Genomic DNA, 16,121 nt, shown 5'->3' on the forward strand with positions numbered 1-16,121 from the left:
CTCTGCTATATCTTGAAATATGATCAAGATCTGCATATTTTCTCTTCTGTCATTTGCAGCTAATGTATTCCTAAGTGAGAAAAAAGTGCTTATTTCTGGTTATGACCTGGTTTAACAACATTACTTCCGGCCCTCAGAAGGCATCATATATGCTATTCGGCCCGTGATATGAAACAGCTTTGACACCCTTGTACAAGCATCTTATAAATTTTATGCCACATGCTAATTGTGAATTGCTCTCAGTCTATAGCATATCAGAGAAAGTATTAGACTACAACAAGTTTTCATTTGAAAACAGTTCATTTCCTAAAACCAGTTCTAAATTGGTCTCCCTTTCCGTTTTATGAGACTGCTCCTACTTTTAACATTTTTGCTTCAAAAATGCAGAATGCAATTACTTAATGTTGGAATTGGGAGAAAAAAACCACACAACAGGCACAGTGCTTAGTACGTTAGAGATGGAAACCTTTTATTTATATCTTTTTTAAAAAAATAAACTATTTAAAATCCTCCAGTTAATTAGACAGCATATTATGAAAGCTTCCATGAAATGTTTTACTGTACTTTCTTTTTGATAAAGTATGCAAAGCATTAACACTAGCATTTGATTTTTTTTTAAAAGTTCAACACAAATACAGTTCCAATTCAAAGGATTGCTTGCACAAAAAAATAAACACATTTGGTATAAAAGGTTTATCACTTTAACATCCTTTTTAATGTCTTGCGCCCTGAATGGCCCAAAAACATATAAAGACTTGGCGACACAACTTTTGTTTAAAGTGTACAAGGGTCCGTTTTCATGTTCCAAGTACTCTACAGGACACCAGCCCAGTGTATAGAACCATTTTCTTCAGCCTGCTGAATTTCCATTTCAACCAGAAACTAAGCTTTAAAGGCATCTGAAAAGAAAAAATCCATCCTCGCTAACGTTCTGCATGACTTATTTATACAAAACTCCACATAACAGCTCTTAAGTACAGAACATGCAGCAGAATGCTGGCTGAATAGAAAACCATTCAAAATCTCCGTTTGCTGGAATTCTCTGGATTGCTCTGGATTCACTGGAATGCCCACTTCTTAGAGAAAATGGTTGAGAGTACAAATGTCTGCATATGTTTGCCCCTGGAAGAATCCACGGCTAACTGGAAAAGTATTTATAGCACAACAGTAGTGCATAAATAATTTAGGTACAATATTAAAACACAACTAGCAAAATTAAGTCAACATTTTATGACAGCTATCTCAATCCTCCTTTGACTGGTTGCAAAGAAGCATCTCTTCCCAACCCACCCGACCCCACAAAAGCACAATGTTTTTGAGATGAGCAGGATATTTATTTATGCCGATTGCCTCTTCTCTTCATTGCAGCAGTACACTGTGGGCAATACCATTTCCCTTTTGGTGCTTCTGTCAGTCCAACACAGCCATAATGGAACCACTCTATAGGGCACTATAAGACAAGTAAACAGAAGGCACATTGCATTGTGTGACAGTCACAGATTTAGGCAGATGTCACTGCACAAAGTGAGAGTACAGAATAAACTACCAGCATTAACAAAACTGAATTCTTTGAATTAACAACATTTTAAAATGAAGTACAGTAGCAAAATAACAACAAGAGGCTCTTTAGAAAACTCTAAACAGTAGGTGAAACTGTTTTTATATGATGAGGTATTTTGTATATACAAATACTCCTGAAAAAGTACTCTGGCCCTTATCAGAATGGCTTTGTCTGTGCAAAACGACTTCTAAACATCCAACAGCAATCACTGTTTTGGTCAACAAGCTCCCTCAAAACTAAAGGAAACTTTAGAAGCATCTTCAGCTATATCATGAAGAAATGCTGGTGTTAGGAAGAGAGAAACCCTGGAATGCCTGCATGGGTCTAGCATCTCTTTGGAACACTGCCTGTAATTCCAGTTAAAACAAGAAGTAGAATTTTCAACAGCATAGCCATTTTCCAGCTTTTCAATACTTACATCTTGGTTATCACAGCCCACCATTTCACCGTAGGACACCTAGTTGAAAGAATACAATGGTTCAGAAAATCATCAACAGTCATGTTTTCCATTTGATTTTCTGTTCTTGCATATTCTGGACTGTGTAGACCCATTACAACATATTTTAAAAAAAACCTCATCAAACCCTTCGTATTTAGATGTCTAAGAAGTGTTTGATTTCTAGTTTACATTCGTCATGATAATCGCTAGGGAAAACTGAACTGACAAGGACAAATGTTTATAAAAATTAGGCAGACATTGTCTTGCTCTACAAAAATTAAAAAAAATAGATTTGCAGGCACATTTTCTACATTTTCACATCAACATCCCTGCTTATTCAAGGTAAAATTTTTGCCTTTCATTTTAAGTGAAAAGTTGCCTTATTTTAGGCTGAAAATAGGAAAGGCCCCAGAGACCCATTAGGTTTGGGCCAAAGATTATAAGTCTGCAACTGGATCCATCTTCTGTTTTTAAGTTTTGTGCAGTGCTGAGATTTATAATAATAATACTTTCCAGAAAACACTATGAAAACCAAGAAAATCTCTTGTCAGAAGTAAACATCACCATAATGCTGGAGATAGACTGAAGGAACTGGGTGCTATTAATTTTTTTTTTTTTAAGGGGAAAAGAGAAACAGCCATTGCTATTTCTTTGTCCTAGTAACCTTTGGTTCACAGCCTGACATCTGTTTTGCATGTAGCACAGTCTAATCTATTTTACAGTGTAAATATACGCATGCTTAATCAAAAGCAATCCCCACTGTATTCAATGTAGCTTACGCCATAGTAAGTGTTACCAACTGCAGACTTTAAGGCTTTATTTCTCTTGCTATGCAAACTGCTTTGTGAACTTTCTTCTTGAAAAGCATTATACAGTAACAATAAATAAAAAATTCATATTCTTTTAAGAACTATCATTTTAAGTTGGTTTACACTATATTGCTATCAGAATACATTTCTTTTGCTGACTGCTAGTTTCAGTTGGTGTCCTATTTTAAAACTGGAATATACTACTATGAGTATATATTAAATAATGCATCGTGCTGTTTGTACATTTATCATTCATATAATTATATATCACCTGATTACAAATGCAGTAACGTGGTTCATTTGGATCATAGGTCCAATCAACCTGACTATTAGATTCAGACTCTGGTATCGCTGCTGTTTGTTGAGATAGTTCCTGTGCAAGAGCAGATGATGAAGAACAAGATGACAAAGAGGAAGACGAGGAAGAGGATGAGGACTGTTGACTTGAAGATTTGTTATTGTTTCTGAAAAAGTAAAGAAACTCAGAGGTTAATTTTTTCTCCCTTTGCATAAGGCTCTGTGTACTTCAACTGCAAAAAACACAAGCAATGAATGGAATTTTATAGTTATCTGACAGTTAAGAGTTCATGTAAATATTTTTCATTACAGCAGCTATAACTGATAGCCTAGGCCCGTGATTTTCAACCTTTTTCATCTCGCGGCATACTGGCAAGGTACTAAAATGGTCAAGGCACACCATCGGTTTTTTGGCAATTGACAAGGCACACTGTGCTGTCAATGGGAGCTCACATCCCCCAATGGTCCTATTGATAAATGACCCTCTCCCAAATTCCCACGGCACACCTGGGGACCATTCGCGGCACACCAGTGTGCCACGGCACAGTGGTTGAAAATGGCTGGCCTAGGCCCTAGTAAATTCCTCAATTGCTGTCATCAACTTTACATTCACACTAAGAAATACCGTCCTTGAACAATAGGTGCAAGTAACAACCTCATACACTTGATAGCTAAGTATGGATGGAATTGATAACACTATCCAATTCAAGAACTAATGTCTGTATACTCAAATGACTCTATGACATGTAGTTAATAAATTAAGAGCCCAATCCTATCCAACTTTCCAGTGCCAATGCAGCCACAGTGCAAATGTTCCCTTATCTTGAGGAAGCCGCCATGACTGCCCCCCAGCCACCATAAGATGCAGTGAATGCTCTCCATTAGCTTGGCTGCATCAGTGAAAGAAAGTTGGATAAGATTGAGCCTACAGTTGCAATCCTATACATATTTACATGGGAGTAAGTTCCATTGAGCTTATAGGATTGCACTGTAAGAACATTATGATCTTTAGAGAGTGCTCTTTCACTCTTTCATCCACAGTGATGATTACTTGTATATTGTGTAAATTCACATTTTACAAACACCATAGAATGTCAGTTCTAGTTAATATTTCTCTGGCTGCACCTCCTGATTGACTATAGTATACATCATTTCCTTACATATCTTCTACTCTGCATATCTTCTACTGTACTGTACCCTCATATCTGCAAGCATTATAAACCAATTAGCAGATGGCAACATTTCAAATGGTCTTATTCTCTATAGAGCATTTTAAAAGTCTTGTTTCAAAGATGAGGGTGTATGTTATTAAGCTTTGACTTAACAATCCTCGTCACACAACAGTCATGACCTTCCTTTCCTCAGTTTAAAAAAGTCTTCCACTCAATACAGACATCTGACTTTTATTATTTATGATTGAGACAGATCTGCAACTAGACCTGCTGGCTTGGCTCAATGCTGAGCTGGATCAAGCCATGGAGGCTGCATGTCTGACTGGCATACTTTCCTACAAAAGATCAAGAGCTAATAGCCCTGTCATGCTAGAAAAGAGAAAACTGGGTAGAGGAATGGATGGGTGAGCTAACTGGGATTGCAGGTGAGTCATTAAGGATATAGCTTTGTCCATCCTCAGCAAGGACTCTAAGCGCATGAGTGTATTGTACATAGAAGCTTTAATGTCTACATTTTTAAACTTTTAAATGAATAACTTGCTTCATTCCAAGGGCACAGGCAGGTAAAACTTGCATATAGAAAAACAACAAATTAGGACTGCAGTCCTATACACTCTTCCTTGAGCAAGTCCCACTGAATGGAATTTATTTCTGAGTAGGCATGACTCAGATTGCACTGCAAGTTTCTGTTAAAAGCTTCTAAACATTATTGAGTTGCATCCAAAAGAAGTCATGACTGAACTAATGGAATTCAAGTTAGTCACAACTCACTTGTCTCATTGATGGGTACATCCCACCTATAATAGACTTGTGATTTCTCTCATTAAGAATCTGAACACAACTGAAAGAACTGACCATTTTTATGAACCTACTTGCTTTTTCGACCACTCCGTGAATCTGTGGTGGATGAACTTAACGTCTGCGATAACGTAGATGCCAAAGCAGATGATGAATATCCAGTTGCTTCTCTGGATAATGAAAATTCTCTTCCAAGCTGGAAGTCATTGTTCTTAAACGCTTCATAACTTGCTTTTAGGCTAGATGTTCTCCTTCCTTCTTTCATCTATAAAGAAAAACAGCAAAATTAATATAGTACGGTGTTGCTTGTAAGTGCTCTAAACTATCACTAATGAAGAATTATTTAAGAGTGTTTCTAAAACCTTAATGAATTCTAGTGGTTGTGAAACTGTGCCCTGCTCTTTGACACTTGTGTGATCTTTCATATCCACTGTGTCACAAGAAAGCACAATGGTATATAAGCTCATCTAGCTTAGATGTCTTTCAATGGGACTTATTTCAGTGAGACTCTTACTTCAGTCGGACTTCAGTCTTTTTTATTTTAGTGGGACTTACTTTCAACTAACTGTATACAGGATTACAGCCAATGGGTTGAATCTTAAAAGCCCAATGGGCTTATGTCCTAGCACCAAAGCATACTTTATGGTTGTTGAAAAAGGTGACATGCCGTACAGTGCAGCCTGGCCATTTGCCACAATGGTGAGCGGCTGGAGCTGCACACCAGCAGCCTGCCAACAAACCTCAGCAAGTCAGTGCATGGGATAGGGCAGTCATTTTCAACCACTGTGCCATGGCACATTGGTGTGCCATGAATGGTCCCCAGGTGTACCACAGGAATTTGGAAGAGGGTTGTTTATTAGTAGGGCCATTGGGGGATATGAGCCACTGTGACAGCACAGTGTGCCTTGTCAATTGTCAAAAAACCGATGGTGTGCCTTGACCATTTTAGTGCCTTGCCAGTGTGCCATGAGATGAAAAAGGTTCAAAATCACGGGGATAGGGGGATGCAAGGGGTGAGCAGAAAAGGGGCAGACTGAGGCCAGAAAGCAGGTGGTATAGGCAGAAGCGGCACTGTCAATATTCTATCTCCCTTCCTGGCCTTGATCCACCTGGGGCCACTCAGACTTGAACCAACACTTGCACCATGCTGGAGAAAGTCCGACTAGACCCATCAGGGTAGCAGATGCCCTGGGGCTTATGCCCTTACCTGCAGGAGGCCTTTGGAACCCAAGCACCGCCCCCCCCCACCGTGGGATGCATCACACCTCCTGCAGGGGGAAGTAAGTAGGATTGGCTATGAGCTTCCCTAAAACACCTATCTGGTAAAAACAATTTTTAGGATTTGTCGTGTTCTTCTCTTTGTACATCTGATGCCATGGAATTCTACATTATACGAAAGAATATCTTTGCAAATATAAGTAATGTATATTAAATCAATGTAACTTCACTCCCCACCCCCAATAAGAGGTTTGTAGCAGGTACTGATAGATGAACCTTGAATTCCTTACCTGTGCTGTGGCTTGCACTGCCTGAGCTGCTGCCATGGTAATAGCACCAGCTCCAGCTCCTGAAGATAATGAGGCCAGGTTATACGATGCCAATGGCTGAGAAGAATTTGCATTATATGCACTGTTGGATGAGGATGATGAATTACTGTTTCGACACCCTTGATGAACAAAGGGAACATATTTATATAGTCCAAAGTGACTAAAAGTATATTTAAATTTCAGAAAGCTGAACACCAGCTGTTTCTACCTGTAAAAATTTAGGCAATGTTCTAAGTAAGAAAAGAATCACAGAATATAACGTTATGGACAAAAATCTTGGCACTGCTTTCTCTGTCAAACTGTTCTCTGACCCAAGACCTAAATGTAACTGTTGGGAAAAGAGAATGTCTCACTGCATACACTAATAAATTTACTGTGTTGATATGCAAATGTGATTATAGGACAATCTTTTTAATGAAGATGATAACCCTCAAATGATATAGTACATACCCTCAAAAGTGCACAACTTCAGAACCAAATTAATAGCAATAAAATAATTTATGTATTTCATTCTTTGGTACAGTTCCAGATGTTCACTGCCCAAAAAGAAAATGAACCAAGAAGATATTCATATTCAAGAATGTTTTTAGTATTAAAAAATGTCTCTGCAAAATTGACACAATCAAATTAACTTGTGAGTCAGTTCCCTTGCAATTTTGAGAGTAAGCATTTCAAAGAAGTAACATTTTTTGTGGGGGGAGGGGAATTCATGTCATTTAGAATTTTTTTTAATGATCTTAAATGTTTTGCATTTTTTGATCCTGAGGAAAATAGACACAAACACTTTCTGGAGGACAACTGCACTTTGCCATGTTTGATCCTCGAGCCCAAGACAAACCTGTGATACCTTTGAAATCAGAAGCTAGCATGTGCGCAAACACACTTTGGCCCTCACAGATATCAAGAGGAAAAGAAAGCCACTAATGCAACCCCTCTGATCACAGCAGTGGCTATCCATGGAGTCAGGAAGCATGGGTGTGGATTGAAGAGGAAGGGTAAAAGGAAGAAACATTTGACTTGCCCTTCTTATCCCTGCCAGTGATAGTTCTGTCATGGATCTACCCCTTAATCAAAGACAGTGACTCCCCAGTAAGCTGCCACAATATCAGCATTCTGTTTTCCTTACTCCAGTAGTTTAACAGAGTTAACTATTCCTGTTCAACAAACTGAATTTCAGGAACAACTGCCATTAGCTTCAGAAGTTGTATTTAAGTTTTGTGTTTATGCTTCAGATATACATTAGTACCACTGGTACTAATACAGAAGTACCATTATATTAAATAGCGCTTTGTCTCATTAAAGTATTGCAGCCTCAATCTGACAATATACCCTTAAGGGAAAAAAGCAAAGAACAGATTGTACCTGCCTTTCTTCCAAAAGCAACATGGTGTAGTCCCATTAGCATACATGGGACAAGGAGCAGAATATCTTCAATCTAATAATATGTATGCTTAAGTTTTCACTTACCTGCTGCATTTTCTTTAGAGGCATCGGAAGTAAGGGTTGAAAGAAGAGCTTCAGACTTAAACTTCTTTTCAGGGACATGATCTGCTGCTGCATGGTGAGATGAGGGATTATGCTTCCTTTCTAAAAAATGAGGGGAATGGGGGGGGCTGTATTAATTCAAAAGTCAAACGTGAAGCTTCTGACTGTTCAAAGGGTTTAATACTGACTCTGACTGAGAAAAATCAAGCATTAACAGTTTCACCATAATTAACATGCATTAACAGCATCACCATAAAAAGCACCATCAAATTTCAGTCCAGTAATCCTCTTCAAAATATTGTGCTAGTGGTTTCATAAAACAGGTAGGTCTTATGACCAGATATGCGTTTAGGAGAATAATTATATAACATTATTTTTTACATGTATATCTGATCAAAAACAGAGGTGGAAACAGTCAACTTACTTTCTACAGGAGTGTGTGAATGAGCATGATGATTATTCAGTGGCTGTGATGGTGTATCCAGTTCCAAAGAACCTAGTTATAGAAAAGTTTAAGAGTAAAACACAGTAACAGTCTGAAAAAACTGCAGCTTCATGAGCATGTTAGCTTTGAAATAAAATACTTTATCTCCAAAGAATAACTCAGCAGAAGCAAGTGTTTTGAAAATAACCAGGAAGATTTCTGCTCTGTATCTTACAGCACAAGCCTACACACTACCCATTCAGAAGTAAGTCCAATTGTGTTCAATGGGGCTTAGGCATTCTATAGAATCCCTGAGTTTCACATAATACCTGCAACACTAACATCAGAAGCTGCCATCATTCGAACAGACATAGGGTATGCTTTTAAGCACATTTTCATATATGCGCTTCAATTAAAATAGCTGACCTGCTTTCAAATGCATTTCAAGCAAAACCATTATGAATACTAATTCTAAGAATTATGATTAAGATTCCATGTTTTGCTATGTGATATATGAACATGAATTTCTGATTATAAAATTGTCACATACGCAGAATACAAATTCACGGGAGGAAAGCCCACTGAACAGAATGACCAGAACAATGTAATAGATTGTGGATCAAAGTCAAAAGAAATACATGGGAAAATTAAACTGGTGTGTATTCTTGCTTCAGTAAATCCTACTGAGTTCAGTGGAACTGACTACCAGGCAAATGACTGCAGTCCTAATAGCTAATAACCTAATAGCCTTTAGTGCAGTACCAGCACAGCAAACACAACATAGCAAATGTGCTCATAAAACAAATATTAAGATCAAGTTGATAACAGGGTGCTTAAGAAAATCATCTTGCTAAGAGTGACAAGATGCGGAAAGTCCCATTTATTTATTTAACTGAATAAAAAACCAACCACATAGCCCCCACAAGATATTTCTATATCCTAAAAGGTACAAAGAAATAAGGCATACATCAAAATAGCACCTAGAAACATATAATGAACTGATCATTACTTCTGCCAAACAACATTCTAATGGCTAGAAAAAGCCATTGCAGATGCTTACGTCTTTCCAATATTTCTGTGATCCCAGCGTTATCCGCCTCGAGTTCCATTTTAAATTTTGCTAGTTCCTGGTCCAACTTTCTTAAGTGACGGTCTACCTGATTTAAGAACAGATGAAGAAATATATTTCCAACTATTTTCCAGCCAGTTTTGTACAGGTTTCAGAGAATTAAAAAAAAAAATTATTTATTCATTTACACTGCATTATCAGTGAGCATGGCATTTTATTAACAGGTTTTGAGGCTAAGGCTGCAATCCTAACCACACTTTCCTGGGAGTAAGCCCCATTGAACAAAATAGGACTTACTTCTGAGTAGACCTGGTGAGACTTGTGCCCTAAAATAGACACAAGGGAGACAACAGAGAAAGGAAAGGGGAACAATGACAAAAACATGAATGTGCAACTATTTCATGTATACCTACTTAGGACAACCTGCAGAAATAAGGATGTCAACTGTTTCATGGGAAAAGTGGTTTTGGGAGTGGATTTGAAGGAAGTAAGGGGAAGGGAAAGCAAGGTGATCAGGGAGGGAGTCCCAGTCATAAGATGAAGCAAGAGAGAAGGAAGCAGAGCCATATAAACGAGGAGCAGCCTTTCGGGCACCTGAGGGTAATGGAAGCAGAGGAGCAAAGGTCATAGACAGTATGTAGTAAAAAATCGAGCAGAGAGGAGAAGATGTGAGACTATGGAAGGCTTTGAAGGTAAGGACCAGGAGTCTTTGCTGGATCAGTGAATTGTGAAGCTTGACAAACACCAATTATACATAAAACACAAAAGAGAATCTAAATAATAGAATCACCATGAAAAAATTTCATTGCAAGAGTTTCTTTGTTTTGCAATTATAACAAAGAGATTAGTGGCACAAGCCTATGTATGTTTACTTGGAAGTAAATTCCACTGCAATGGGATTTACTCCCAGGAAAGTGTGATTAGTATTTCAGCATAAGTATACTAACTATACCAGTTGTATACCAGAGAGTATTTAAGCATTCATGAATAAACTGTGCCTCAAGAACCTATTCCTAGTAACAAAATATTGAGATAAATCAAGATATGTAGGCCATTTGTTTCTCTTCCTCTCCTCAGTGATCATGTGAGGAGGAAGCAGGATTGCACCCACAGTTCATACCACACAGATGTCAATACATTTAACATAACTGTAAAAGGACTCTATGCACACACAACTTACAGGGGTAGTGTTCATCTACAAAATCAAAAACCCTGGAGCAATCAGGGTCACCAGATGCAATGGAGGACAGAGTTCCTATCTCTTTAACTGTTGTATAGAAGAGGGAATTTTGGCAGGTGCAGCTTTTAAAACCCTTCCATGTTGAGCTGCACCTGCCAAAATTCCATCTTCTATACAATGGTCAAAGGTATAGGCCCTCTGTCCTTCATTGTATCTGGTCAACCTGAGAGCAATAAGTGTTCTGAACTGCCAGGACATGCTCTCAGTGCATACAGAGCCTTATTACAGTAGTACAAAGATGGGGAAAGGCAGCAGGTACACTTGTTTCTCTTTTGGAACGTTCAAATATACAGAAAAAGAATGAGCGAATGTCTCCAATGTAAAAACGTATAAGTTCTGCAATTGTAAAAAAATCTTTTTAGCTTATAGTGTCCCTGAAAAGCAGCAACCAAAAACTCATGCAACTAGATCCATATGCCTGAAAGTGCCTTTGGTCTTATTTCACAAACCGCAGCACCACCCCTGAAAAACTGCTTTAGAAAAATTAGGAGCTTTCAAAACAAACTTGTAACGTGGAAAAGATGGCAAGTGTCTGCTGTTCAAAGGTGGACAAAAATTACAAATGCCACTGGGTGTTCCCAAGGCCTTCAGCATATCCAAATAACCTCTTTAAACCTCAATCTATAATGTCTTTGTACTTAAGAATTTTAGTTGTTCATCACGTTCTTTTTAAAAGACTATAAAGGTATACACAAACCACTTAGCCCAAGAGTCAGAAAGAGACTAGGCAGAAAAAGCCATTATTTACTGGCTCCACTACTCTTACACATATGGAAATGTTTACATATCAAGAAAGGTGAATGTTAAGCTTTTAAAAATTTATGAATTAGAATTCAGTATCGAAGTCACAACCAAATACTCTATTTTACTTACTAAATCATAAATCTGATTGGCCAACTGCACTTTTTCATCTGCATCTTCTAGGGCTTTATAGTAATCCTGTATGGGGAAAACAATATTGTCATTTTCAGTTATTATTACAAACACTGACTAATAATTCAACATCATTGTGTAATACTTTACAAAATTTCAAAAAATATTGAAGAGACTATTAAGGTTCACAAGTAAAAGGAACAGGAATATAAACTATAAATATATAAAATACAGGTGGAGCCTGTTTGTCCATGGATTTTATATCTTCAGATCTGTCTCAACGTGGTTCCCCTGGACCCGCAATGATCCAGACTTGGCCTCACCAGAACCCTCCAAAGTCAACAGTAGCTGTGCTCTGATGGTCTCCAGAGAGCTTTCTGAAGCTTGCAGAGGCCGGGTAGATGCGAGCAGCCTCTATAGGCTTCAGAAAGCTCACTGGAAATGATTGGAACACAGCTCTGGTTGCCTTCAGAGGCTTTAAAGAGGCCCAAAACTGCAGCTTTCGGTATCCATGGTTTTCTGTATCTGGGAAGAGTCCAAGAACAGATCCCTTGTGGATACCAAAGCCTGTAAATGACAACTGGTAGAGTTAAGTGAAGGCTTCGGTTTAATTTGCCCATTTAGAATTCTACTTGTTAAATCTGTTTGTTTGCAATGTGACAATGCAACTGAATGCAGGAATATATTCTGATGAAAAATGGCAAGAAAAGACCCAAGTTGTTGTTCTGTGTTTACTTGAAGAGGAACTTTGTTTCAGGACCTCATGGCTCATGCGTGATGCTTGAGAAGACTATCTACATGAAGAGTTTTTGTTCATGTTTAATGCCAAGAGTATAATCAAAACCAATTTAGAGTCTGGTTTTGAAGTTCTGTTTATTCACACCACCTTCCATCTTACTCTCACCTTTTTAATTGAAGTCATTTGTTCTTCTCTCCACTCTGGTTTGTTCTTCTTTGCATTCATAAAAAATTCATTGACTCTTTGCTCCAGCTGATCCATGGCATCTTAAACATACAGAACATCACAGTACATTCATCGGTCTTATAAATATGCAATGAATTATGATATAAAAATATAGTATTGGCATGTTATTAAGGAAATGAACATTGTGCATGTTCACAAGATATATAACTTATCTTTATTAGATTAACACACCAGCGCACAGAGCTTGAGTTGTGAGTGCTTGGGTACCTTACATAGTGGTGGTGCTTTCTGAAGGGCTCTGGTGGGGGGCCCTGCCTCACGTGCCTTCCCACCCACTGCAAGCTGCTAGTGTGTATGTCAGTGGTTCGCAAACTCTCTGGGAAAGTTTGAGAGCCACTAAGTTCTTGCGTGGGTGGGAGGGGGGGAGGCAGCAGGGGTGGGGGAAGGCAGTGGCGCGATCCCCAGGATCGTGCCACTCAGGGGGGCTGCAGGGGCTTGGATACATGTACCCAAGCACCTGCAGCCTCCCGAGGGTGTGGCAGGCCCAGTGCGACCTACAGCAGGGCTCCCCACAGCAGTGAAAGTAGATGCGGAGCGGAAGTGGAGCGCGATCACTCCACATCTACTTTCACTGCTGCGGGGAGACCTACTGCAGGTCGCGCCGGGCTCCCCGCACCCCTGGGAGGCTGCAGGGGCTTGGGTACATGTACCCAAGCCCCTGCAGCCCCTCTGAGCGGCGCCTCCTCCCTGCCTCCAGGCTGCCCCCGCCCCTTAAGGGGGCAGGGGCCAGGGTCCGCCGTTTGAAAAGCCCTGGTGTATGTGAATATATGTATATAATAAGTGTGTGCACATGTGTATATGTGTGCTAGTATGCATGTGTATATATGTGCATGTGCATGGAATGTGTGTACGTATGTGTGTATATGTGTGTGTATACAATGTGTGCATGTGTGTGTATATGTATGTGAGAGCGTGTGTGTATATGTCATGTGTGGATGTTTTGTGTATATACACGTATGCGCATGTCTGTGTGTGTATATATATGTATGTGTATATATACAATAAGTGTGTCTACGTGTGTGTGTATATATGTATGTACATCTGTATGCGTGCGTGCGTCTCTATGTGTGTGCGTATATATGTGTGTGCGTATATATATATATATATATATATATATATATATATATATATATATACATACGTGTCTCTATGTGTGCATATGCGATACAAGGACATCTGCAAGAGGGATCTGAAGGCATTAGGAGTGGACCTCAACAGGTGGGAAACCCTGGCCTCTGAGCGGCCTGCTTGGAGGCAGGCTGTGCAGCATGGCCTTTCCCAGTTTGAAGAGACACTCGGCCAACAGTCTGAGGCAAAGAAGGAAGGCCCATGGCCAGGGAGGGATTGTCACTCCCTAATCGGCCTTTTCAGCCACACTAGACGCTGTGCCAGAACCACCATCCAGAGCGCGATACCATAGTCTTCCGAGACTGAAGGTTGCCAACGTGTATGTGTGCATATAAACATATATGTATGTGTGTATACACACATTGTATATAGCATTTCTATGCTTGTGCATATATATGTATGTGTGTATATACGTGTGTCTGTGTGTGCGTATATATATGTACATGTGTATATGCGTGTCTGTGTGTATATACATATATGCATATATATATGTATGTGTGTGCATATATACACAATGTGTGCATGTGTTTATGTATGTATGTATCTGAGTATATACAATATCTGTGTACGTGTGTCTGTGTGTGCATATACACAATGTGTGCATGTGCGTGTGTACAGTCTGTGTGTATATACGTCTGTGTGCGCCATGGCTTCCTGAACTCCTGTGGGCGCTGTGCTGCAGCCCCTCCTGGGCGGCGCCTGGAGCGCTCCGGGCAGCCTGGAGCCCTCCCTCGCACGGCGCGGGGCAGCTGGGCTGGGAGGCCCCGCCCTCCCCCTCGGGGGCGGGGCGTGAGGGCGGGGGCGTGGCCGGACTCACGTACTCTGCACCTGCAGGTCCATCTCGCGCATCTCTGTGAACCTGTCGCGGAGGTCCATGGGAAGCTGCTCGATCACTGCGGGGGAGGGGAGAGAGCAGTCAGTCGGCGCCAGGCGCCATCTTGGAGGGGCGGGGCCTCGCCTCACCGCCGCCCCCCGCCCGGCGCCCCCCCGCGCCCCCCAGACTCACTCTCGAGGTAGTCCTCCAGGTACAGCATGGCGGCGGCGGGCCGGCCCGGGGGGGCTCCGCGGTGCCTGCGGCCGGCGAGGTGGGGCCGGCGGGGCGGGGTGCGAGGGGGGCCAAACAAAAGCCCGCCTCGTCCCTTCCAATATGGCGCCGGCGCCGCCAACAGCCCCAGCAGCTCCGCTCCGCGAAAACAACATTGGCGGCCGACGGCGCGCGCCTCGTCCCCACGCGATTGGCCGCCCGGGCTGGTGACGTAGACGCCGGCGCTCGCGCTGCTCCCGCCCTTCGGTTCCCTGGGAAATGTAGTTCTGTGGTCCGAGGGGGAGAAGGCGCCGAAAACTACATCTCCAACAGTGCCCCGCGGTGGGGTGCAGGAGCTGCTTGTTAGAAGGCAGTGGGTCTTATGCCCCTGGGCAGGGAGTGGCAGCCTCCTCTCTGCAGTGGGGCTGGGCTGGGGACAACTGGACTTTTCTACTGCTTCACATTAGTTATGCACTAATTATTGTTAGTTAATTGTGCACTTAATTATTTAGTAATAATGGAATAAGTTATTGTATTAACTATGGACTTAATTATGCACTTTATTAATTTATTAATAATGGACCTAGTTATTAATTGTATTTAATAACTGTGGACAATTAGTAATTATTGTTAATTGTGCACTTAATTATTAATTATTAATTTATTAATACTGTGCCAAATTATTAACTGTTAATTAATTATGGACATTTTTAAATTAATGACAATAATTGATTAATTATTGACTCTATCCATTATTAATTCATCATGCTTAACTAATTATTATTATTAATTATGTAATTAATTATTAATTATGGATGTAATTAATTAATTGTGAATGTTATTTATGGACTTAATTATTAATTATGGACTTAAGGCCCAATCCTATCCAATTTTCCAACACCGGTGCAACAGCAATGCATCCCCGAGGTAAGGGAACTAATGTTCCCATACCTTGAGGAGGCCTCTGTGAATGCCTCCCCACCACAGGATGCAGTGCATGCCCTATTGGCACAGCTATACCGGCACTGGAAAATTGGATAGGATTCGGCCCTTAGTCATTATTAATTGATTGATTGATTATGGACTTGATTATTTTGAGAATGGACCCACTTTGAGAATGATAATCAGTCAGGACCCACCAGAAGTAATATCATTAATTTGAAAGTGATTTCATGACCAGAAGTGACATCATCAAGCAGGGAAAAATTTTAGCACCTCCATATTACACCCCTACTACATTTTTAGCACCCCATACTACAAAATAAAAAAA

General features: G+C 40.4%; 1 protein-coding gene across 2 annotated transcripts; it reads right to left on the minus strand.

Moving 5' to 3' along the window:
- Positions 1 to 1,309: 1,309 nt before the first annotated feature.
- Positions 1,310 to 15,032, minus strand: ING3 (inhibitor of growth family member 3). 2 transcript variants are annotated; one of them, XM_066633972.1, is made up of 12 exons: positions 14,834 to 15,032; positions 14,649 to 14,720; positions 12,619 to 12,719; positions 11,715 to 11,780; positions 9,593 to 9,689; positions 8,533 to 8,604; positions 8,091 to 8,210; positions 6,585 to 6,643; positions 5,151 to 5,341; positions 3,081 to 3,273; positions 1,980 to 2,018; positions 1,310 to 1,450 (listed from the first exon to the last, which is right to left on the minus strand). In XM_066633972.1, exons 1-12 carry the CDS (start codon positions 14,859 to 14,861, stop codon positions 1,334 to 1,336), a joined length of 1,155 nt encoding a protein of 384 aa, XP_066490069.1. In that variant the 5' UTR covers positions 14,862 to 15,032; the 3' UTR covers positions 1,310 to 1,333. The 2 variants fall into 2 exon arrangements, with proteins under 2 accessions (XP_066490069.1, XP_066490068.1); XM_066633971.1 differs by having other exon boundaries at positions 6,585 to 6,742.
- Positions 15,033 to 16,121: the final 1,089 nt, after the last annotated feature.

The sequence above is a fragment of the Tiliqua scincoides genome, chromosome 7, assembly GCF_035046505.1.
Source record: "Tiliqua scincoides isolate rTilSci1 chromosome 7, rTilSci1.hap2, whole genome shotgun sequence".
Taxonomy (NCBI): domain Eukaryota; kingdom Metazoa; phylum Chordata; class Lepidosauria; order Squamata; family Scincidae; genus Tiliqua; species Tiliqua scincoides.